The sequence below is a fragment of the Sciurus vulgaris genome (assembly GCF_902686455.1).
Source record: "Sciurus vulgaris genome assembly, chromosome: 19".
Classification (NCBI taxonomy): Eukaryota; Metazoa; Chordata; class Mammalia; order Rodentia; family Sciuridae; genus Sciurus; species Sciurus vulgaris.
The window spans coordinates 4,308,042-4,335,117 of NC_136480.1; the positions used below are offsets into that span (position 1 = coordinate 4,308,042).

General features: G+C 36.9%; 1 protein-coding gene and 1 pseudogene across 10 annotated transcripts in view; one reads left to right on the forward strand and one right to left on the reverse strand.

The window, feature by feature from the left end:
• Positions 1-27,076, forward strand: part of LOC306650342 (uncharacterized protein) — a 94,648-nt gene that overhangs the window by 61,787 nt on the left and 5,785 nt on the right. For 2 of the 9 annotated variants that reach the window (XM_079122257.1, XM_079122258.1), the window contains 2 exons: positions 3,287-3,365; positions 4,057-6,670. The exons of 1 other annotated variant lie outside the window; for it this stretch is intronic. In XM_079122257.1, the coding sequence (XP_078978383.1) occupies positions 3,287-3,365; positions 4,057-5,602 (1,625 nt within the window). In that variant the 3' untranslated portion in view covers positions 5,603-6,670. Of the gene's footprint in view, positions 1-3,286; positions 3,366-4,056; positions 6,671-7,996; positions 8,073-24,851; positions 25,307-27,076 lie in introns of those variants that run through there. 6 more of the 9 variants (XM_079122259.1, XM_079122260.1, XR_013760878.1 and 3 more) reach the window with 5 other exon arrangements.
• Positions 70-1,910, reverse strand: LOC306650425 (ankyrin repeat domain-containing protein 46-like; annotated as a pseudogene). Its single transcript has 2 exons — positions 1,839-1,910; positions 70-1,403 (listed from the first exon to the last, which is right to left on the reverse strand). The product of its transcript is annotated as an ankyrin repeat domain-containing protein 46-like (transcript).

Genomic DNA, 27,076 nt, shown 5'->3' on the forward strand with positions numbered 1-27,076 from the left:
CTCACTGCATATTTGATGAACAGAAGAGCTCTAAAGTACACAGAAAAGGAAAGTGAGCAAAGTGAACTCCTAAAGCTGATTTTTCACAGATACTGACAAGCAAAGCAGTTTGCAATAAATCAAAATCATCCTAAAGCAAAGATTAAATCAATCTGTTCTGAAGAAAATATACCTCATTTTGAAAGTTTTGTTTGGTTTGTGATTAGACTTCAAAATGTTGAAATAAACCAAACAGATTCTAACAATATTAATTTGCCATACAGGAGTTCAAAGGTTTTGTCCTCTCCCCAGAGAAAGTAAATAAAAAGAAAAAAGGAGCTCTTGCAAAAATAAACAAAACTAAACCCACCACCCCAAACATTCATAAATGGAAGGCTTTTTCCTTTTGAATACTTCAATTGGTCCAAGATCAGGGTAAGTTTTCTATCCTAAGGACTTCTACTGTCTTCCTTTACCTTCTGTTCTCCAGTCATTTCCATGTGTTCATCACACAAGGCTATGGGCAGATTTTCTTAAGAAGTCAGGTTGAGTCAGAGGTAGCATTAGGATGCACTATAGTTGACTACAGTATGAAGTTCAAATGAACACATTATTCTTCTAGAGGATTACAATAAGTGAAAGTGCCTAAAGAAAAATGTTCAGCCCTCAGTGCCTTGCACTAAGCAAAATTTTGAGAAACTGGGAATCAATGTTGGGAGCCAAGAAATAGGCATTGACTTCACCTCTTTGAGCTCCCTTAATGCACCAGCTCAGGCTGGTTTTCCATGAAGGGCAGCACTCCACTCTCGTAGTAGGCAATGCCAAGAGACAGCAAAGCAATGGCAAAGATCAGGAGCAGGACCCTCCAGAAGCCCAGATCCTCTACAAATTCCTGCCAAGTGGTTTGAAAGCTGGACAGGATACCTTCACCTGGCTGTAGGGTGGGATAAGGAGAGAACGACTTTCCGTGGTACTTTCACTGTCAGACACCTGCATGGTCTCCAGTTTTGAGTGGGTTCCTCTGTGAAATCCTTTTACCTCCTGTTCTTCCAAAGATTCCAGCAATCAGATGACATCTTTATTCACTACCCTGCACTTTGCCAGAACTAAAGGAGCTGCACCATCATGATTGCATGTATCAATTCTTGGAAGCCAAGAATTGAATGGAATCCACATGGCCACAGAGGTGAGGAGCTGTTTCCTTGATAATCTGTGGCCAGCAGATCAGCAGCCATTTTATGCAACAGTTGGCAGATGGCTACATTCCCTCGGGCTGCTGCAAGGTGAAGGCCTGTCCTGCCTCTGCTGTCATGAATATTTGAGTCAAAGCCACTTTCCAGAAGCCTCTTAGAATAGGTAATATCTCCATCAATACACGCTTGTAGCAATGGCATATTAGTTTGAGAAGAATCATTTGCAAAAACCTAGGAACTTCTTCTAATGTGGATGGAATATGGGTCAGCTGTAAGATGAGACCTTCCCTCCAGTGGTCACTCAGCAGTTTCTCTGAATTCTTAAGCAGGTTCAACAAAGCATTCACTAATATATCAGTAAGAATTTGCGAGACAAGCAGCAGGGATAGCAGCAGCACCTCTCTGCAGGTTGCAGAGGGAGTAGGCGCAGCCACACTATATTGTTTTTAATGAGTGCTACTAGAATGTATGTAAAGTTTACTAAAAATACATCTAATTATGTAAAATAATGCATGTATTACTGATATATTGTCATTTGTGTGCCATAGAATATGAAGTATATAAAAAGTTATTAATGTAATTAGGTAATAAATAACAAAATCTATGAACATTAAAACCTGAGTCCTTTTTGTTGATTTCTATGGTTTGACTTTATTCCGGTCGTACTGAAATCAACTGTGATAGGCTTTTGTTGCCCCACAAACCAGTTTTTGCTATACCTTCTCTCTGTGTGTACATTTCTCCCACTATAAATGCACATATTTCTTATTAAGCAATAATTTTTTAAACCCATAATGAATCATCTTTGGCACTGTCATCCAAAATTTACCTTTTATCTCCAGCTCTCTGTTCAGACAAAAACTAGTTTGCATAAAGTTGTCAAAAAAGTCATAGTTGTTTGTTTGTTTCACACTTCCCATTTGCTCATGGGAGAACAAAGGGGTTGATAGTTTTTTCTTACTACACAATGTCCTTATGTGGTTTGGGAATGACCGTGTTGAGCAAAGTAACGCATTTTCTTTTCCTCTACTACATGACTCTCTATTGTGCTCATCTGAGGTTTTGTAAAATATAAGATTGATTTGGAAGTTCTCACAAGTCAATTTTTTCAGTGCATTCTTATGAAGTTTATTTTTATTTGTATCTGTTCTTAGTAATATATGACATTCACATCCATTTTGATAAAATTTTACTAGCATGGGATATATGTTCTTCTAATTAGGACCAATTCTTGTGGGTGTTCATGCTGGTGAAATTCACTTATGGATTTTCATATGTGTACATAGAAAAATTATGTTAGATTTATTCTACTGTCTTTTCCACTCCTACCCTCTTTATACTATGATTTCTTTATTCATTCATTTGTTGATTTGCTTCTAGGTTTGTTTCATACCTTAACTACTGTGAATTATGCTGTTTTAAACATTAATGTGGCTGTGTCATTGCACTATGCTCATTTAAAATACTTTGGATATGTTGAATGTCATAACTGGGTCAAATGGTGGTTTCATTCATAGTTTGTTTTCACCAGGTATTGAACCCAGAGGTGCTTAACCACTGAATCGCATCTCCAGCCCTTTTAATGTTTTATTTAGGGACAGGATCTCACTGAGTTGCTAAGGGCCTCAATATGTTGCTGAGACTGGTTTTGAACTCATGAACCTCCTGTCTCAGCCTCCAATGCTCATCCCTCCTTTTTGAGGAATCTCCATTCTGCTTGCTCGAATTTTCAGTCCTGCAGTGTATGCACATCTCCTTTTCCCCTCATCTGTGCCAACATTTGTTGTTACATGTATTCTTGGTAATTCCCATTCTGTCTGGAGTGTAGAGGAATCGCAGTATAGTTTTATTGTGCATTTCTCTAATTGCTAGAGATATTGGTCAGTTTTTATATATTTGATCTTCTTTTGAGAAGGACATGTTAAGATTTCTTGCCCATTTATTGATTAGGTTTTTTGGTTTTTTAATCTATGGATTAATTATAATCTTGGATTTTCTTTGCTGTTCCCTTTCTGATGTCCTCACATTGAAAATAACTTCCTTTTTTTTTTTTGCAAAGTATATTCACAAGAGTGTAGCAAATCAAATAATTTATTTCTTTGATTTCCTTTCAGTTATGTATTCTCATCAAACCCAAGAATTTTCATCAGAGGTGGGAATAAAACGTTCATTCCATCAGGTGATAAAGGGAAGGTATGGAAACTGTGACATTGAAGATATATGCTTAAAGAAAGAATGGAAATATGTGGAGGAGAGTAATGTTCAGGAATATTCTCATGGTGAATATAATAGTTGTGAGATAGCTGCATAATACAATTTTTATCACAAATCGATACCAAGAACATATGAAGACTCAGAAAAACCTCAATTTTGCTAGTCAGTTTTGAGGACGGTTTTGAGTGTCTTGAAAATTTATCTGCACTTAATTTTTGATAATATAACCTTGTGAAATGAAATTTGAAATTATGAAATAAAATCTGTTGCATGCTTCAGTTCATAACAATAAACATTTGAAATGTAGAATTTCTTTAAAGTTTTACTCAAATATTTTTGTAGATAATTGATTTAGTAATATAAAATAAATTACTAAGTATGATCAGTTTTTTTAACATAATGAAGTATCTGTTGTTCCACGTTCAACAAACAGTCCTTCCTTGTGTCAAAATATAACATTTTAATGAACGTAGGAAGATCTGTACTTATACATTATTACTTAATATAGAATCAGGTATAGCTATGTGGTGAGAATCCTACATTTATCATAAAACTTTCAAGATCTTTTCTCCAGGTCTCTACCCTAAATAAATATGAGTGCATTTGTATTGGTGAAAAATGTAAGAAATGCAGTGAAACTCACAAATATTTAATATTTTTTAAATCCTAGAAAATATCATTGTGACCATTTTACAAAGAAGCTTTACAAAGGCAACAAATGCAAACAAGTATTTCATCAGTGCTCAAATTTTATCATTCCAAGCATCCATATTCAAGGAAAAGATTGCAAATATCAACAAGGTGGAAGAATTTTAAATAAAATCACAAGAATTATTCAGTGCAAGAACATTCAGGTGGGAAGAATGCCGTACAGATTGAAGAAATGTGTTAAAGCATTTAAGGACTTCTCAACCCTTTTCCACAGTAATGATAAGCCCTATAGATGTGAAGATTGTGGTAAAGATTTTAATCAAAGGTCAGTCCTTACTAAACACAAGAAGAATCATGCTGGAGAGAAGCCCTATCCTTGTAAAGAATGTAGAGAAGCATTTATTTACATCTTAAAACTTACTGAGCACCAAAGGATTCATAGTGATGAGAGACCATACAAGTTTATAGAATGTGAAAAAGATTTTAAATATGCCTCAAGCCTTACTCAACACCAGAGGATTCATACTGGAGAGAAGCCCTACAAATGTACAGAATGTGGTAAAGCATTTACACGATTTTCAAACTTCACTGAACACCAGAGAGTTCATAGTTATGAGAGACCTTACAAATGTAAGGAGTGTGGCAAAGGCTTTAAGTATAATAGAGGCCTTATTCGACACCAGAAGATTCATAGGGTTGAGAGACCATATATATGTAAGCAGTGTGGGAAATGCTTTGTGAGTATTAGTGCACTTATTAAACACCACAGGATTCATAGTAATGAGAGGCCATACAAATGTAATGAATGTGAAAGAGAATTTAAATATATCTCATTCCTTATTCAACACCAGAAGATTCATACTTCTGAGAAGCCCTACAAATGTGCAGAATGTGGGAAAGGATTTATTCAGTTTTCACACTTTACTAAGCACCAGAGGATCCATAGTGATGAGAGACCATATGAATGTAAGGAATGTGGCAAAGCCTTTAAGTATAGTACAAACCTATTTAGACACCAGAGAATTCATAGTGATGAGAGACCATATGAATGTAAGGAATGTGGCAAATGCTTTAAGTATAGTGCAGTCCTTATTCAACACCACAAGATTCATACTGGAGTGAGGCCCTACAAATGTGCAGAATGTGAGAAAGTATTTACTCATATTTCACAATTGACTCGACACCAGAGGATTCATATAGATGAGAGACCATACGAATGTAAGGAATGTGGCAAAGGCTTTAAGTTTACTACAGCCCTTATTCAACATCAGAGGATTCATAGGGATGAGAGACCATATGAATGTAAGGAATGTGGCAAAGGCTTTAAGTTTAGAAGAGTTCTTGTTCAACACCAGAAGATTCATAGGGATGACAGACCTTATGAATGTAAGAAGTGTGGCAAAGGCTTTAAGTGTAGTAGAGAACTTAGTCTACACTGGAGGGTTCATAGGGATGAGAGACCATATGAATGTAAGGAATGTAGAAAAGGCTTTAAGTATAGTTCAGGACTTATTAGACACCAGAGGATTCATAGGGATGAGAGATCATACAAATGTAAAGAATGAGGCAAACCTTTTTAAATTCATCTCTACTCTGACTGAACACCAGACTCTTCATACTGCAGGGAAGCCATATAAATGCAAATAATGTGGAAAAGCTTTTATTCATAGCTCACATCTTATTCAACACCACAGGATTCTTAATGATGAATTTAAAGAGTGCTGCAAAGGCTTCAAGGATTGTCCAACCCTTATTAAACATAACAAGGTTTATAGTGATGACAGACCATACAAATGTATGGACTGTGGCAAAGATTTTCAACTCAACACTTTCTTACTGCCAGAGAATTCATATTGGAGAAAATTCATGTGAATGTAAAGAATGAGGCAAAGCTCTTAACCGGAGTTCCTTTTTGTTTTTTAACTTGACTTGGTTTCCCCTTTGATTGACTTTTTCTCTAGTGTACTTTCTCCCTCTGCTGACTTTCATTATTGTTTTTCATTTTGTCCTCATGGAATATTTTTCTTAGAATGTTCAGTTGTCCATGCTTTCAATTTGTAAATTCTCTTAACTTTTGTTTATCGTGGAAGATTTTTATTTCATCATCAAATCTGAATGTTAGTTTTGCTGGGTATAAGATTTTTGGTTGGCTTCCATGTTATTTTAGACTTTGAAATATGTTGTTCCAACCTCCAAGTCTTTAGTGTCTGGACTGAGAAATCTGCTGATGTTCATATTCGATTCCCGCTATATGAAAACTGATGGTTTTCTCTCACAGACTTTAAAATTTTGTCTTTATTTTGTATGTTAGACATTTTTATCATAATATGCGTTAGTGTGGGTCTGTTGTAATTTTATACATTTGGTGTCCTGTAAGCCTTTTGTAATTCATTTTCCATTTCATTCTTCAGGTTTGGAAAATTTTCTGCATTATTTCATTGAGCAGATTTTTCATTCATTTGGTTTGTAATTCTGTGTCTTTCTCAATCCAAATCTTAAATTTGTGGTTTTCATATTATCTCATAATTCTTGGAGGTTCTGTTCTTGATTTCTTTCGATCTTCTCTTTGTAGTGAACTTTATTTTCAAGATGAAATATTTTGTCTTCATTGTCTGAGGTTCCATCTTCCAAGTAATCTAGTTCATTCGTGAAGCTTTCCATTGAGATTTGAATTTGGTTCAATGATTTGAACCAAATCATTTATTGCAAGGATTTCTGCTTCTTTTTATTTTAGACTCTCCATCTCTGTACTGAAATAATCTTTTGTTTCCTGCATTTGATCTTTCAACTGTTTATTAAAGCGATGGTTCTTTGCTTAAATTTGCTCTCATATATCCTCCTGTATTTCACAGTTCATTTTAATTATGTACATTCTGAAAACCATTTCTAACATTTCTACAATGCAGTCAATGTATTCTATTAATATAGCATCTTGATTTGTTTGGGGTGTATTCTTCCTTTGTTTTCTCATGTTCTTCATGTGTCTTTTCCTCATGCAGCACAGATCTGAGTTATTATAATTTCCATCCTAGAGATTTCAAGTGTACCTGCAGGTTTCCCATACTTGACCTTTAAGAGAGATATCAATATTAACATTACTCAATGCAAATAGTAGGAATCCTAAACAAAATATCCCTTCCTAAAATGTTAAGAGTTGTGTTACAATAAGCAAAGATGATGTGTTCAATTATCATCTACAACAAAAATATTAGTTTTGCAGTAAGGCCTACATTTTCTAATGGTGGATAGAGAACAGGAGAGGAGTGTAGGATGTGATGTTAATGAGGTAGGAGGTGATATTTTAGAGGTGTTTGATCACAGAAAGTGTGAAAGACTAATCAAAAGAAGTTGGTTGTTAGCAGGAGGAAAGAGAAAGAGACTTCAAGGAAACAGATAAATAAAAGGAAAGTAGAGTGAGTAAAAAAAAGAGAAACATGAAAAAAAAAAAAAAAGAATATACAACCAAAGTATAATACACTACTCAAATCCCAGTCCTGACATATGAAAACTACTTGATTTCATAAATGTTGGGGATTTGAGAGCAGGCAATGAAAAAAAAAAAAAAAAAAATTAGGGGTGGAAAAGGATCCTTGAAGGAAGATTGAATAGTTGTTTCCATTGGAAATAAATATCTTCTCTATTTCCTTTCTCATCTGATAATTGTGGTTCTCCAGAGTTTGTTGGTAACTCCACCCTCAGCATGGTAAAAGTTACTACAGTTGGGGGTACTAGACTTGGAGGTCAGAATCCTGGAGGTGGGGTATAGCAATTGTCTGTCCCACTGGAAGACTTCTCCCACGGACTCTCCTTTGGGGTCCACTCATGTGATGCAGGACCCTGGTCTTAGCCCTTTACCTCACCTGTGGGCCCCACAGTTCCTGGTCTCTTATTCAGACTCTAAATTATATCTCTCCTGCCTCCACCCTTTTGACATACTAATCAGGAACTTCTCTTCCTAGATGTCCTGGGTGCTGAGTGCTGGGATCTGGGTGCCTGTCTAGGAAAATTTTCCAGTCTTGGGCAGATCAAGACCAGGTATTGAGACCTATGGATCAGCCACATACCTGCAAGTGCTGGGCCATGTTAGTGGCTAGAAGGTGGTTGGGAGCCCCTGTTGATTGCCATACCAGTGGGACCAGTAAATCAGTGGATGCTCTACTAGGGAGACGTTGTGGAGCAGGTTTATGTCAGGTACCAGCAAGTGTTCCCATGTTGTCTGGAAGCCCAGTGGGTGCTGGGCAGGTTGGTTGGGTGAGCTGGAATCAAGATGCTCTCATACCCTCTTCCAACCTACTGCCACCTTGCAAGACTCTCTCCTGCTTCTGCAACAATATGGTGGTTATTCGCACACGTAGCAGAGATATCTCAGATGTAACAAGGCAGCAGGGACCTTGGTGATATTATATCAGACCCTGGTATCCCTAATGGAATAGCCATGTCCTCTGAAGTCACAGGAATTACAGGTATACACCACCACACCTATTTTCTTTTAAAATTTTTCCTCAGAGTTAATTTTTTTTTTTTTTTATTGAGCGGTGTGTGTAGGTCAGTGATAAAGTCATTGCCTAGCATGTGCATAGCCCTTGGTTTCAGCCCCAGCATCACAAAAACAAATCAATAAATGCAATATAAGATAAAAATATACAATGATGTGATTGCATCACTGTAGTATGCTGATTTTAAGTCCTTTTGATATAAACTGAGTAATTGAATAATTGAATCAATTGGTGGTTCCATTCCAAGTTTTCTGAGGAATCTCCAAATTGCTTTCCATACTGGTTGCACCAATTTGCATTCCTACCAACAAATGCCTGAGTGTACCTTTTCCCCCTCATCCTCACCAACATTTTTTGTTGCTTGTATTCTTCATAATTGCCATTGAAGTGAGATGGAATCTTAGAGTAATTTTGATTTGCATTTCTCTTCTTGCTAAGAGATGTTGAGCATTTTTTCATATACATGTTGGTCAATTTTATGTCTTTTTCTGTTAATTGTTTATTCACTTTTATACCCCTTATATTAATTGGGTTTATTTTTTGGTGTTAAATTTTTTGAGTGTTGCAGCCACACCAATGTTTATAGCAGCTTGACTCACAATAGCAACACTATGAGACTATGCTTGGTGTCCTTCAAACATGAATAAATGAAATGTGTGTATTTATGTATATATAAATATACATATATATGTATATATGTAATGTGTGGGTGTGGTTGAATATTACTCAACATTAAGAAAAAATGAAATTATGGCATTTTCTGGCAAATAGATGGAGTTGGAGAATATCAGTCTAAGCATAATAAGTCAAATCCAAAAAACCAAAAGTGGAATGTTTGCTTGAATATGCGAATGGTAATTCACAATAAGGGGAGTGTGCTAGAGAAAAAGTTTCTTTACATTAGGTAGAGGGGAGTGTAAAGAGGGGAAGGGGTATGGGGGTAGAAAAAATAATAGAGTGAAACAGACATTACTTCTGAGAAAATGAGAAATTATGCTCCTTTGTTTATGATTGATCAAAATACATGAATGCATGCAGCTGTCTTGCATAATTAATTAGAATAAAAATTTAAAATAAATTTTGGATTGACCCATAATAATAGCACCTATTTATGGTATACAATATGATATTTTCTTATAATTATACATTAGTACATCTAACACCTTAGGTGTGAGAAGATGGGTAGAGATTGGTAAATGAAATGTATTCCACATATTCTTATAGGAGTATTGTAGATTCAGGTACCACATGTCAATCTTTAATTTGTTTTGATTTCTTGTTTAGTATGATGTAAGATAAAGTTCTAATTTCTTTTGTATGTGGATATGAAGTTTCACAAGCACCATCTGTTGAGTAGATCATAAAAGCTGTAAAAGGCTCACCATTCCCATTACAGATTTTTGGCATCTATAATGAAAGGGTGATGGTGTATGTATGGACGTATTTCTGGGTAAAATAAATTAAAAGAGTGAGAGAGTGATGGTGTATGTATGGACTTCTTTCTGGGTTTTCCTTCCTTTTCATTTGTCTATTATGTTTACTCTTATTCCAGAATCACAATGTTTTAATTTCTACATGTATGTAATACTCAGGAAATTTGATGCCTTCTTCTTTGTTCTATAGAAGTCCTCATGGCCTCCTTTAGATTGCTTCGAATAGGATGGACATTTTAACAATATTGTTGCTCTCAATCCATGAACAAAGGATTTCTTTCCAACTATTTGTAAATGATTTAATTTCTCCAACATTGGAAGATTTTCAGTGTTAATGTCTTCCACTTCCCTTGTTATGTTTATTCCCATGCATTTGATTATGTTTCATGCTTAAGTTGTTTTTCATATTTAAAAGATTCGATACTGGGAAGCTTTACTACTGAGCTATATCCAGTGTCATTTTATTTCTATGCTTATTACAGAAAGTATATATGATGTAAGAGTAATCATTTTAATTTTTAGTGGTATTAACTGCATTCATATTATTGTAGAACTTCAACTACCAGCCATCCCCAGTAACTTTTTTCTTTCAAAATCAACTCTATCATTCAAGCTAGAATTCCCCATTGCTCTTCTTTCTGAGTCTCTAAAATGTGCCATTCTGTTTTCTGATCCTAAAAATTAGAAGAATCTAACTTTACTTTCTACATATGAAATATTACAATATTTTTTTCTTTTGTAATACATTGAACTTGACACAGGGTCTTGAAGTTTCATCTGGGATGAACCATATGCCATAATTTCCTTCCTGTGGAAAGTCAAATAATTCCATACCAGACTTTGATTATAGATTTATCTACTTGGGACATTGTGTTCTTTCTACCATGGGCTACTGTAAATGATACAACTATAAGCATAGGAATACAAATACTAGATTCAATCCCTGAGTTCAACTTTTTTCCTGCTGAGCACATAGAAGTACAGTTAATGGACCATGTATTAATTTATAGTGATAAATGTTAACATATTTAATTAGGTAAAAAGGAGATTATTGAGACTATAGACTTAAAAAAGTTGCTGTACTTTTGTATGTATATATCAGTATGGGTTAACATTAGTCATGAAATTTAGCCCCACCTCCCAATTATCCTTTCCTGATATCAAGGAGAAGTGTCAAATTTTGTGTCAACTCAGAGGTAAATGATTGAATTATCTATTACATATTTGCAGTCCACATGTACAAAAGTAAAATGATTTATCTAAAAATTATAAAACCATGTATTTATTTAACCTAGAATATACACAGACTATGTCACGATTACAAAACTGTTCAGTGGCTCATTAACAGAACTCACCCATCATTTAATAATTAATTAGTATACTCTTTATAAGGGAATATATGCTATAAGGATTTCAAAAATTCATAAATCATTTCTCATTAGTGATTTACAGCAAAGTACTAATTTTGGATAGCTGCTAACCACCATGATGGGGCTAGAATCATGGACTGGGTCATTGTTTTGCATAATACTTGAAGAAGAGATGATGTAGTCCAAACTGTAGAGGAACATAAAGAATCCCATGAACAACAGAATGGACCGTGTGGCTCATTTTTCTGAGGATGCAGTTAAAGGCAAGATGGTACTGTGAAGGTGCTGGGATTACCTCTTACACTTGCACACGGAGTCACCATGTACCCACTTGAGAGGCCCATGAGCCCCCCAAAAAAAATCACTGAATATTCCCAATGTAGAAAATAACTTATGAGTCAAATTGTGTAGGATTCAGTAATAAATATAAGACCATGCATATTGACCATGGAGTTTATAACAGCAAAAATTGAGAAGTGGACACTGACTGACATGTAGAAGACCCACAGGAAAAGAAGGAACATGGTCTCTGATGTGGACTTATGTTTGGGGTTTGCCAAGCAGGAGTTTCTGGGGTTGAGGTTGATCATCTGGGGTACAATCTGCTGGCAGGTGGCACAAATGGAGAATCCCCTCAACAACCTATGCAAGTAGATGAGTGATTTACATTTGATGTCATCCCCCAAATTCTGAGACAAAAGAACCTCTGTAGCTATGAGTTCCATGATGAGCAGCATTTCTAGGCAAGATGGAGCCAGGCGACCAATGGTCAGATCTGTGGGCTTGAGCCTGTGCTGTAGAAGGAATGGGAAGTTGTGGAAGAGAAGAAGAATGGTTTTGCCTGAGATCCGAAGGACCACATCAGAGAAAAATGCATATCTCAATAATGGTATCATATTGGAATCAAAAGATAAGTGAGGAGAAAAGCTGAAAAATTCTTTATCAAAGATCTCGACAGATCCATCAATCTCAGCATACACATAGCTATTGAGGAGGCATGTGGATCCCTCTTGATTCATTCTTTCCTGACTCCCTCTAGAAGGCATCATTTCATTTTACTCAATAACGAGTGGGTTTTTTTTCTCCATTCCTGGTCTCCCACATTGCATCTGGTTTTCTGTACCTTCAAAATCATATGTAGTCTGGGTCAGGAATATCACAAGTTCAAATCCAGCCTCAGCAACTTAGTGAGGGACCCAAGCAATGTACTGAATTCTTGTCTCAAAATAAAATATAAAAAGGGCTACCAATGTGACTCAGAGATTAAACATTCCTAGGTTTACTCCCTGGTATAATTTATCTTGTGTCTTAGAAAATATTTTCCCATTTTTACCTCAACTTGTGGTTTTCAGAGGCTGTATCTTATTTGATTTTTATATTTGTCATCTTGTGAATGGTCAGATACATATTGAATGCTCTACAATTTTTGGTAAATTCAAATGGGTGGATTGCATAACTAAATAATTCCACTTTCCTATCATGGTTAATTTGAATTGTCAACTTGATTAGAATAAAAGACACAGATGATTAAGAGGATTTGGGTGTGTCCATGAGGGCATGTTTAGGAATGATTGGAAAGCAGGATAGTTAACTGAAGTGGAGGTGCTTCTGTAGCATGGGCAGAACCACTGAATAGGATAGTAGTTTGGATGGAATAAAAGTTGGAAGAACAAGGAAGTAGATGTAGGGGCAAGATTGACTCTTCTTGAATGAGTTCTTGCTTGCTTCTTCAGTTGTCTGAGGATATTGGACACTTGCTTCTTCACTCTTCCAAAGTGGATTCTGCCAGTGATTCCAGGTAGTTTTTAGAAGCCTTGGTCTCAGACTAGGGTAGCACTGTTGCTCCCTCATGTTCTGGGATTTTCACTTCTTAGACTGCACAGCTACAGGTTCTTCCAGCTCTCCAACTGCAGAAAGCAATTGTGGACTATTCAGCGTGTAAACCTATCCCTTTACACAGTTGTACTTTCTGTTCAATCTTTCTGTAGAGATCCCTGACTAGTACACTTCCCAACCAATGAGTCAATGGAGTAGACAAACCATAGATGTGTGATTTCAGAGCTGCCTTCATTCAACTTTATTACCATAGCAAGTATCTTTATATAGTAAACGAGCAAATGTTGATAAATGTGTATTTTTAGTACACATTGTTTGAATTTACAGGTGTGATCTTCCATTTAGTACAAGTGTGAATGTGAAGAGTCTATAATAGTAAACTGGTTGACTTATCTATAGAATAGGGACAATCATATTATCTATATCCTGGAGGCATTATATATGACAGAAGATGAACTATACATACCAAGTATATATGCTTGGTTCCTTGTCGCTCCGCAATGCCGGATTCAAGCAGAGGATATCTGTTTCTCACTGAGGCAGTTTTTGCTGCTTATCGATCCCCTACTTTTTACCCCATTTGTCTGCTGTGATGACCTGCAGTCTCCCAGCATATCGACGCCTTTTTTGAGAGCAGATTGCTCACTGTTAGGCATCTATCATCCGCCATTTGCCTGCCTCTCGCCTGTCCATCGCCTGCCTTACCCCTATCCATCACCCAACGCTCGAGGGTCACCTCCCGATCGTCCGACAGCTGCCAGCAGACTGACCGCGGACCGCCAGGGGAGAACCAGCTGCCTGCTGCTGCCTGGAACTTCACTGTCACAGTACCTGCAGGTTTGATTACACGTGGCTACCGCCCTTTTGAGACAACAGCCAGGCCCTGTAGGACCCCTGGCCGGACTGACTGAGCCCCATCTCCAGGATCCCTCAGCCCGACCAATCCCTGCCTCTGGGGCCCTCACATCAAGTGACTGCTCCCTGCCGCCAGGACACCCAGACCAACTGACTGCGCCTTATCACCAGGACACCAGACCAAATGATTTCACCCGGCCTCCAGGATACCACAACCACACCAAACACACCCGATCACCAGGACCCCTGCCAGACCAACAGCATCCTGTCTTCAGGACCTCCAGCTAACCACGTCCACCCCTGAGCTGCAGCTCCCCATTTGCAAACACATTTGGAAGCCAGAGCAGCCATCTTGGATAATCCTGGAAGCTGAAGCTCCGATCTTCGAGTGGGGCAAATCCCATCCTGCAACGCCTGCTGGAGGCTTGAAGCTCATTCTCAGGTACCTCTCATACATCAGGCTACTGAACACTGGGAGGTTTCATTACAATATGACTATTATACAGTAGATTTTATTTTTTCTCCTTTTTTAAAAAAATAATTAAGTTTTTATTTCTTTATGTTTCTTGCTTTCATTTCCTTCTGTTTACCTGTTTCCTCAGAGTCGCTTTCTCCCTTATTTACATGATGTTATTGTCTTAGGGGCTATTTGGTCTAGGATTGCATAGTGTCTGGTTTGGGAACTGCTAATAGTGATCTCCCCTTAAAGAAAAGATTTTGGAAACCTATAGGGCCACTATAAGCCTATAGGAGAAAATCTGCAATACCCCAGATCTGCACTGCTAGAGGGGAAGATACATGAGCCACATGAAAAAACAAGGGAAGAAAATGATCCAAACAAATCTAGATTCTATAGTAATAGAATCCAATGACAGTATGTTAGAAGAAATGTCAGAAAAGGACTTCAGATTTTACATGATTAAAATGATTTGCGAAGCAAAGGATGAGATAAGAGAGCAAATGCAGGCAATGAATGATAACATCAATAAGCTGAAAGAGCAACTGCAGGAAGCAAAAGATCATTTCAACAGAGAGATAGAGATTCTCAAAAGAAACCAAATGGAAATCCTTGAAATGAAGGAGACAATAAACCAAATAAAAAACTCAATGGAAAGCATCACCAACAGACTAGACCACTTGGAAGACAGAACCTCAGACAATGAAGACAAAATATTTAATCTTGAAAATAAAGTCACCCAAACAGAGAAGATGGTAAGAAATCATGAACAGAATCTCTAAGAACTATGGGATATCATGACCAAATTTAAGAATTATTGGGATTGAGATAGGCACAGATAAACAAACCAAAGGAATGAACAACCTACTCAATGAAATAATATCAGAAAATTCCCCAACCTGAAGAATGAAATGGAAAATCAAATACAAGAGGCGTACAGAACACCAAATGCACAGAATCACAACAGATCCACACCAAGGCACATTATAATGAAAATGCCTAACATTCAAAATAAAGATAGGATTTTGAAGGCTGCGAGAGAAAAGCATCAGATTACATATAGGGGCAGACCAATAAGGATAGCAGCAGACTTCTCAACCCAGTCTCTAAAAGCTAGAAGGGCCTGGACCAACATATTTCAAGCTCTGAAAGAACATGGTTGCCAACCAAGAATCCTATACCCAACAAAACTAACCTTCAGATTTGAAGATGAAATAAAATCCTTCCATGATAAACAAAAGTTAAAAGAATTTACAAATAGAAAGCCTGCACTACAGAATGATCTCAACAAAATATTCCATGAGGAGGAAATGAAAAACAACAATGGAGATCAGCAAAGGAAGGAACTACCTTAGAGAAAAACCACTCAAAGGAGAAACCAAGCCAACTTAAAAACCAAAAGTAAGCCAAATGACTGGGAATACAAATCATTTCTTAATAATAACCCTTTAGATTAATGGCCTAAACTCACCAATCAAAAGACATAGACTGGCAGAATGGATTAAAAAGAAAGACCCATCAATATGCTGCCTGCAAGAGACTCATCTCATAGAAAAAGACATGCACAGACTAAAGGTGAAAGGATGGGAAAAAACCTACCTCCCACATGGACCCAGTAAAAAAGCGGTGGTTTCCATCCTTAGATAAAGGGACTTCAAGCCAAAGTTAGTCAGAAGAGATGAAGAAGGACATTTCATACTGCTTAAGGGAACCATAAATCAGGAAGACATAACGATAGTAAATATTTATGCCCCAAACAATGGTGCATCCCTGTACATCAAACAAATCCTTCTCAATTTCAAGAATCACATAGACCACAACACAATAATTCTGGGCGACTTTAACGCACCGCTGTCACCACTAGATAGATCTTCCAAACAAAATCCAACTAAAGAAACCATAGAACTCAATAACACAATCAATAACCTAGACTTAATAGACATATTTAGAATATTCCATCCATCAACGAGCGGATACACTTCTCAGCAGCACAAGGAGCCTTCTCAAAAATAGACCATATGTTATGCCACAAAGCAGCCCTTAGGAAATGCAAAAAAATAGAGATACTGCCTTGTGTTCAGATCATAATGGACTAAGAGTAGTAATCAATGACAAAGTAAAAAAAGGAAATTACTCCAACACTTGGAGCCTAAATAATATGCTATCGAATGAAACATGGTAACAAAAAACAGGGAGGAGATTAAAAAATTCTTAGAGGTCAATGAGAATGATGATACAACATATAAAAATCTCTGGGACACTATGAGAGCGGTACTAAGAGGAAAATTCATTGAATGGAGCACATTCCAGAAAAGAATGAAAAGGCAGCAATTAAGTGACCTAAATTTACAGCTCAAAGCCCTAGAAAAAGAACAGAATAACAGCAAAAGTAGTAGAAGACAGGAAATAATTAAAATTAGAGCTGAAATCAATGAAATTGAAACAAAAGAAACTATTCAAAAAATTGACATAACAAAAATTTGGTTCTTTGAGAAAGTAAACAAAGTAGATAAACCCTTAGCCACACTAAGAAAGAGAAAGACAGAGAAGACCAGACACCACTGAGACACAGAACATAATGAGAAGCTATTTTGAAAATCTGTATTCCAACAAAATAGAAGTACTGAAGGTATTGACAAATTTCTAGAGACATATGCTCCTCCCAAACTGAACAGGAGGACATACACAATTTAAACAGATCAATATCAAACAATGAAATAGAAGAAGCCATTAAAAATCTACCATCCAAGAAAAGCCCATTACCAGACATATTCTCAGCCGAGTTCTACAAGACCTTCAAAGAAGAACTCATTCCAATACTTCTCAAAGTATTCCAGGAAATAGAAAAGGAGGGTACCCTACCGAACTCATTCTATGAAGCTAATATCACCCTCATACCCAAACCAGGAAAAGACACATCAAGGAAAGAAAATTTTAGACCAATATCCTTGATGAATATAGCTGCAAAGATCCTTAACAAAATATTGGCAAACCGTATCCAAAAACATATGAAGAAAATTGTGCACCACGATCAAGTGGGGTTCATTCCTGGAATGCAAGGATGGTTCAACATCCGTAAATCAATAAATGTAATCCATCATGTCAATAGACTTAAGGATAAGAATCATATGGTTATTTCAATTGATGCAGAAAAAGCATTTGACAATATACAACACCCCTTCATGCTGAAAACACTAGAAAAAAATAGGGATAGTAGGAACATACCTGAACATTGTAAAGGCTATTTATGCTAAGCCCATGGCCAACATCATTCTTAATGGAGAAAAACTGAAACCATTCCCTTTAAAAACGGGAACAAGACAGGGATGTCCTCTTTCACCACTTCTATTCAACATTGTCCTCGAAACTCTAGCCAGAGCAATTAGACAGACTAAAGAAATTAAAGGGATACAAATAGGAAAAGAGGAACTTAAGCTGTCACTATTTGTGGATGACATGATTCTATATTTAGAGGATCCAAAAACCTCCTCCAGAAAACTTCTAGACCTCATCAATGAATTCAGCAAAATAGCAGGCTATAAAATCAACACACATACATCTGCAGCATTTTTATATGCAAGCGATGAAACAACTGAAAGGGAAATGAGGAAAACAACTCCATTTGCAATAGCCTCAAAAAAAAATAAATAAATAAAATACTTGGGTATCAATCTAACCAAAGTGGTAAAACATCTCTACAATGAAAACTACAAAACACTGAAGAAAGAAATTAAGGAAGACCTTAGAAGATGGAAAGATCTCCCATGTTCTTGGATAGGCAGAATTAATATTGTCAAAAGGGCCATACTACCAAAAGTGCTATACGGATTCAATGCAATTCCAATTAAAATCCCAATGACGTACCTCACAGAAATATAGCAAGCAATCATGAAATTCATCTGGAAGAATAAGAAACCCAGAATAGCTAAAGCAATCCTTAGCAGGAAGAATGAAACAGGGGGTATGGCAATACTAGGACTTCAAGTATACTACAAAGCAATAGTAACAAAAATGGCATGGTATTGGCACCAAAATAGAAAAGTAGATCAATGGTACAGAATAGAGGACACAGACACAAACCCAAATAAATACAATTTTCTCATACTAGCCAACGGTGCCAAAAATATGCAATGGAGAAAAGATAGCCCCTTCTACAAATGGTGCTGGGAAAACTGGAAATCCATATGCAACAGAATGAAACTAAACCCCTATCTCTCACCCTGCACAAAACTCAACTCACAATGGATCAAGGACCTTGAAATCAGACCAGAGACCCTGCATCTTATAGAAGAAAAAACAGGTCCAAATATTCACCTTGTTGGCTTAGGATCAGACTTCCTTAACAGGACTCCCATAGCAAAAGAAATAAAAGCAAGAATCAATAACTGGGATAGATTCAAACTAAATAGCTTTCTCTCAGCAAAGGAAACTATCATAAATGCAAAGAGAGAGCCTACAGAGTGGGAGAATATCTTTGCCACTCATACTTCAGAAAGAACACTAATTTCCAGGATATATAAAGAACTCAAAAAATTCTACACCAAGAATACAAATAACCCAATCAACAAATGGGCTAAGGAAATGAACAGACACTTCACATAAGAAGATCTACAAGCAATCAACAGATATATGAAAAAATGTTCGCCATCTTTAGTAATAAGAGAAATGCAAATCAAAACTACACTAAGATTCCATCTCACCCCAATTAGAATGGCGATTATCAAGAACACAAGCAACAATAGGTGTTGGTGAGGATGTGGGGAAAAGGTACACTCATACATTGCTGGTGGGGTTGCAAATTAGTGCAGCCACTCTGGAAAGCAGTGTGGAGTTTCCTTAGAAAACTTGGAATGGACCTACCATTTGACCCAGCTATCCCACTCCTCGGCCTATACCCAAAGGAGTTAAAATCAGCACACTACAGAGATACAGCCACATCAATGTTCATAGCAGCTCAATTCACAATAGGCAGATTATGGAACCAACCTAGATGCCCTTCAATTGATGAATGGATAAAGAAACTGGTATATATATACAATGGAATATTACTCAACTACAAAGAATAATAAAATTATAGCATTTGCAGGCAAATGTGTAAAATTGAAGAATATCATGTTGTGAGATAAGCCAATCTCAAAAATCCAAAAGAGGAATGATCTCACTGATAAGCGGATGATGACACTTAATGGGGGGTGGGAGGGGGACAAGAATGGAGGAAGGAGGGACTGTATAGAGGACAAAGAGAGGTGGGAGGGTGGGGGGGAGAAAAAAATAATGGAATGAATCAAACATCATTATATAAATTCATGAATATTATGGTATGCTGTTACTCCATGTACAAACTGAAACAACATGTATCCCATTTGTTTACAATAAAAATTTTTTTAAAAAAGTACTTCATATGAATTTTCAGCCTGATTTAAAATTTTGGCTCTGGTTTGAAAAAAAGTATATATGCTTTATTATCTAAATGGAGAAAAATTGAAAGCATTTCTTCAAAACACTGGATCAAGACAGGGATGCCCTCTTTCACCACTTGTACTCAAAATCATCTTTGAAACTATCGGAAGAAATTAAAGAGATATGAATAGGAAGAGAAAAACTCAAATTATTACCATTTGCCAATGACATATTTCTGTATCTGTAGGATCCAAAAATCCCTCAGAAAACTTGCAGAAATTATAAATGAATTCAGACAACTAGCAGGATATAAAATCAATGAATAAAAATCATTTCTATTCCTAAGTGATGAACCTTCTGAAAGAAAAATTAGAAAAACTACCCCATTCACAATAGACTCAAAAAAAAAAAAAAAATACATGAGGATTGATCTAACAGAAGAGATGAAAGACCTCTACAATGAGAATGATAGAAAACTAAAGAAAGAGATTAAAGCACTCCTTTGAAGGTGGTAAGATCTACCATGTTCTTGGATAGGCAGAATTTATATTGTCAAAATGGCCATACTACCAAAAGTGCTATACAGAGTCAATGTGATTTCAATTAAAATGCCCAGAGTAATAAAACTTACATGGATTGAGCACCAAGATAGGCAGGTAGACCAATGTTATAGAATAGAGAAAACAGGGCCAAATCCACATAAATACAGTTATCCCATACTACACAAAAGCAGCAAAAACATACATTGGAGAAAATGTATACTCTTCAACAAATGATGATAGGATAACTGTAAATCAGTACAGCAACATAAAACTAAACTACTCTCATCCTGTACAAAACTCAAAGTAGATGAAGGACGTTCGAATTATACCAGAGACCCTGCACCAAACAGAAGAAAATGTATGCTCAGATCTTCATCATGTTAACTTAAAACCAGTATTTCTTAACAATGCTTCCACATTGCAACAAAGAAAAACAAGAATCAATAAATTTGATGGATTGAAACTAAAAATCTCTTGTCAGCAAAGGAAACAAAAGTGTGAAGAGATAGCTTACACATTGGGAGAAAATGTTCACCACACACACTTCAGCTAGCGCACTAATATCCAGAATTTATAAAGAACTCAAAAATCTTAACACCAAAATAATACATAACCCAATCAATAAATAGGTAAGGAATTGAGCAGAAACTTAAGACATACAAGTGATCAATGAACATGAAAAAGTGTTCAACTTCTCCAGTAGTTACAGAAATGCAAATCAAAACTACCCTAAGATTTTATCTGTCTCCAATTAGAATGGCTATTATCAAGAATACAAGCAACAATAAGTGTTGGTGAGGAGGTGGAGAAAAAGGTACACTCATACATTTCTGGTGGGATTGGAAATTGGTGCAACCACTCTGGAAAGCAGTGTAAAAATTCCTCAGAAAACTTGGAATGAAAGCACAATTTTACCCTCATGTCCCAGTTCTTGGCCTATACCAAAAGGACTTAAAATCAGTGCACTACAGTGATGCAGCCTATCTGTGTTTATAGCAGCTCAGCATACATTTTCTTCTGTTTGGTGGAGGGTCTTTGGATTGTGTAGGGGGAAATGAGGGGAGAAGAGGGGCAGTGGAAATGAAAGATGTTTGAATGAGACAAAGATCATTACCCTATGTACATGTATTTTTCATAAATGGTGTGACTCTTCATCGTGTACAGAAAAATGAATAGTTGTACTCCATTTGTGTACAATGAATCAAAATTTATTCTTCTGTCATGTATAACTAAATAAAGCATACATTAAAAATATACTCTAAAGTGGCAAAAAACCAACAATTTCAGAGCAGGGTGTGGTGGTACATGCCTTTAATCCCAGTGGCTTAGGAGGCTGAGGCAGGAGGATTGTAAGTCCAGGCCAGTCTCAGCAATTTAGAGAGCCCTTAAGCAACTTTGCCAAATCCTGTACCTACATACAATATAAAAACTGGTAGAAGTAGTTAAGCACCCCTGGGTTAAATTCCTGATACACACACACACACAGAAAATATCCATCTCAATTACACTCTGTAACCAATAAAATAAAAATAATGTTCCAGATATTTGACAAAATTTATGTTAATTCAGCAGGACAAATCATGTAACTGAGAAATGCATTAAAAACAAGTAATTGTGTCTGATACCATAAACATTTGTTGATATTAGGAGTGACTAGTATTTGGCTTTTGGAGTAGACCCACCTTTTTTTTCTATTTTCCTAGCAATGTAACCCTTCTCCCTGTGGTTTATTCATTCCTGAATTTGGGTGGTAACTGACAGTATAAGCCAGAGACAGGAAGAAGGGCCTGTGAATCAGTTCTGGCCAGCTCAGCTCCTCTATGTCTTCACCACAGGTGGACACAACCAGGGCTACTCAAAGATAACAGCAAAGATGTTCCATTTTTCAGGTAGCAAAGTGGAAATGAGAGAGTCCTGGGTGGATGGCATCCATGGATCTTACAGCACCGACTCTTGGCTAAGCTGCAATATACAGAAGCTGCAGAAAATACTTCTATGAAGAGTCATGGCCCATAAAACATCCTTGGTGGATTTGTGATCAATAATGAAAACAGATCTGCAAATTCAAGCTTGAATGAGAGAAGTGGAGAGATGGACTAAAATGGGAGATTAACTGAGGACCCACAGTTATTGAGGGAAGGTACAATCATCTGAATGCACAGAAATCTGGCTCACTCATGAAGGAGGCCTCTTTAACATATTTCATGCCCAATTATGGGTATCTTATTTGTCATGAATTTTTTCTTTACTTCCTAATTTCCTTTCCCCTTTCTGTCTTTTCTCCCATCCTGTTCACTCCCTACCTTTCATTGTAGAACTAGATTTTCCAGTTCATTGTCCATATTTGTTCTCTCAACCAAGGTATTTAGAACTAAAATCTTACTGTGAGCTACATAAATTTTTCATGGGTGCCATTACTCTTCTCAGTAGATCCATCTCACAAATATATCATGTAAATGTATTCACAATCAAAAAACATTAAAAGTGTTCTTAGTACACTTTATGATAGGTCCTACCCATTTGGATATATGCGAGGCCATCAATTCATTTGTTTTGATGGGTATCCAATTAAAACCCCAGGGTCATTACCTTGGAAACTGAGAGGTATAATCAAAAAGGTTTTTTACCAGATGGTGCTTGTTTATGATAGTCTGAAAATGGAAAAATTTCCTCTTTTCAATTGGGAAATTATTTGCTGCCTACAGCAAAAGAGATATTGTCAAACATTAGATACAATAACAAGATTACCAGTCTACTGAGATACTTTATCATTATAAAGAGATAATTGGAATAGCACCAGGGTAAGATGGTCAAGAGAATTCTACCCCTGTCAAAAAATAAAAACTAGCTTTAATCTGATTACCAAGGTGTATAGAAATGTATTTGAGATATTAGTAAGTAACATTCCAGGTGCATGAAATTGCTGCTACAAATGAAATCACCCATGATTATTCAGAATTATTTGCCATTATCTACAAGTCATTGTCAAACAGTCCCCAAGCTGCAATAAGTTCACTGACAGGACCATAAAGTTCACAATTGCAGCTTTCCCACTGCTGGGGAGGATATAACAAGCCTAAATGGGCTCTATAGTTTATTACCATCATAAGCAGCAAAGAGAAGCATGATGTCAGCTCTGCAGACATCTAGTCCCATAGGATGACATCAGCCAGTGGCCACAGGTGGTGGTTTATTCTGCCACCGAGAAGATGATTCTGCACTACAGCCAAGATTAAACTTTCATGAACTTACATAAAATCTGAAAAGATGTTTATCACAAACATTTTTTTTCTTTTTTCTTTTTGCGGTGCTAGGAATTGAACACAGGGCCTTGTGCTTGCAAGGCAAGCACTCTACTGACTGAGCTATCTCTCCAGACCCCCAATTTTTTCTTCTTGCAAAAAATTCTTCAGAATTTAGTTTTTAAATTGTTAATGCAAACTGTAAATGGTAATAGATCATATTGTTTGTATATGGAAGTAACCTGTGCTTCCCTTTTCACATGATTCTGTTGCATATACATTCTACTGAAAACTACCAAATATGCTCCTACAGTTTGGAGGTCTTACTGAGTTTATTTCTTGTAATTTCTCAATATACATCAGAGCCTTTTGGCTGCCCCATGGGAGTGGTCTGGAGTTTGGGTGTTCTTTTTCCCTCTTCGTTGTCCTTAGATAAAGGTATAAAGAAGTTGTTGAGAGTTTGGATCATCATCAGCCCCAAACATTTATATGGTGAATTCTTGGTTTCCAAAATGGAGCTATTGGGATGTGGGGGAGCTTGTAAGTGGTGAGACCTAGGACCAGAGGATGTGGCTTAGTGGTAGAGTGCTTGCCTAGCATGTTCAGACCTGGATCCTATCCTGACTACCAGAGAAAGAAAAACAGAAGGGGAGAGATGAAACCCAGTACATCATTGGGAGCATACTCTACTGGGATCATTAGAGTCCCACACTTTTATCTCTGTTACTCTCTGAAATTTTGTTCCATCGTGTCCCACCACCCCAAAACAACATGATCAACAATTGATCAACCAAAACCTCTAAAGCTGTGAATCAAAAGAAACATTGGCATATCTGTAAGTTGTTTATCTCAGTTATTTGTTATACAGACACAAAACTGACTAACAGAACTTATTTAGTTTTGAGTCACTTGTTAAGTGTGGCTCTGGTTAGGCAGCATGATGGCACACACTGATACATGTAGTTTTTCAGGAGGCTAATGTGAGAGAATCACTTGAATCCCAGAAAATGTACCAAAACCCTATCTAAAACACACAAACATACACACACAGATACACACATGCACACACACATGACTGATTTAAAATCTTGGTTCATATTTAATAAAAGTCATTAATTTGTGTTAAGCTAAAATAATCTCTGATCCCTGTCTGCTTCCTTTCTTGGTGACATCAGTTACTGAGGATAATGTAAAATTTCACCTCAAGTCCTTGAGGTCACTGAATACAAAGAAAACTAAGAGGAAACATCAGAGTTCTGCCAATCACAGAAAGAGACTGAAGGAAAACTTCTAGCCACACTGGACATCCTGGAGGAACACAGGAAGGCACTAATTCTCCCCTTTGTGGTGTCCTTGTCTTCCTTGCAGAGCCCTGGAGTCTTGGGTGGATTCCCCTCTGGTCTGAAGATTTACTCTTTTCTTTGAGCTCCCTGATATCTTTTGATTTTGAGGTACCATGGGTTACTTTATGCTATGAGGAGAAGCTTCACCTCTGGACTTGTTGACTTTGTCAAGTCACTAGGAAGAGTTGCAATTTTTAAAGTAACTAATGGGGTGGTGAGATATAAGTACATTGGATTAGACAAAGAAAATGAAGGGAAAGGAGGGGAATGGAAAACAAAAATACAGTAGAATGTATGGGAAATCACTTCCTATGTTCATATTTGAATACATGACCAGAGAATCTTCACAACATGTACAACCACAGGAATGGAAAATTATAGTCCATGTATGTATGATATGTAAAATATATTCTACTGTAATGTATATCTGAAAGGAACAAATGAAAATTAAAATGGAAAGCAAAAGCAGTTGCAATAAACTCATTACTACACAGGGAAAATTCTGACTTCCTATTCTGTTTCATGGCGTGGTTAGTTAAGAAAAATCTCAAGACGGCTATTCAGATCAAATAGCACATGGCAATTTTTGTCAAAAATTGTTGGCTAGATTGCTCAGGGGAATCTGGTATGCAGGGCCATGTCTTGGTGGCATGGGCATTAGGGAATTATTGGAGCTCTTATCATTGAGGACAGAGATCTCATGGGAGGTAGGTAGGTACCAGAATCTGGTTACCAATGAGGTGCTGGTTAACAATGAGGTGCCAACCAACTGTGAATAGATATATTCACAATAATCTACACCATAGAAATAATGGGTAGTCCATCATCATGGCATTCCTCATTTGGGCCTCAGTTCTGGGGGAAGAGGTACAAGATTAAGTCCAGCAATAAAAGGAAAGTGGCTAATAAACATGTAAGCACATAAACATGTTGCTATGGGAAACAGCTCTTCTAAAATGCCACATCACTCTGAATCTAGGAAAAAATGTGAAATAATAGGCCATGAAGACATTAAAGGTTGCTGGAGATTCAGGAAAAATGGGAAGACTGAACATCTGAAGAAGGGGAACCTTGGTGTGGTGAACTTAAACTGTAAGTCCCTGTGATGGTGGCTACTCAACAGTATGATTTTTGTCAATAGTTATAGAATTACAAACCAAATAGTCTGTTTAATAATGATATATTGACATCAATAATTATAATAAGTCTTTCAGAAATGCAAGGTGTAAATTACAGAGGAACCTCAGGTGAATAGGCAGATGGGAACTCTGCATTATATCCTCATTTTTCTGTCCATGTGACTTTGATCTAAAAAAATGTTTAACTAAAATAAGAATATTCTCAGGAATTTTCACAGCCTCAGAACTACCCTCTGCAGAATGAGCCCTCACCCAAAGAACACAGATGCATTAGTACTGTTAATTAATGATGCAGAATCTATCGCCCTAATTTTTACATAGTTTCTCTTTGAGGTTTTGGTGGCCCTTTTCTATCAGTAGGTCAAACAAATTAATCTTTTCTATTTTCACACTTTTTAATAAGAAGCATGAAGTTCTTAGGAAGGAAACAAGTTCCTTATGTTCACATGAATACTTCATCCATCCTTCCATCACACAAGAGGGATTACTCATCTCCCAGTATTATAATTAGTAATTCTTTAAATAGTGAAGAAAACGTGCCCCAACATGATTTTACTACACTCGGGCTTAAGGAGAAATTGACCTGAAGTCATCCTAAAATATAGTCCAGCTAATGGGCAGGCATGCTTGCACATGCATTTAATACCACAAGTTCAGGAAGCTGAGACAGGAGGATTCTGAGTTTAAGACCACACTTAGTAACTTGGTGAGGCTCTAAGAAACTTAGAGAGACCCTGTTGGCAAATAAAAAATAAAAAGTGCTAGGGTTGTAGCTCAGTGCTTAAGCACCTCTCAGTTCAATCCCTGGTAGCAAAGAAGATAAAAGATGTAGCTTCTCTTGTGACAGATTGGCTCATATAGATTGGCTCGTAAGCAGCTTCACATCAAAAATGACACTGCAGGAGTTGGATGGTTGCAAGCTTGTG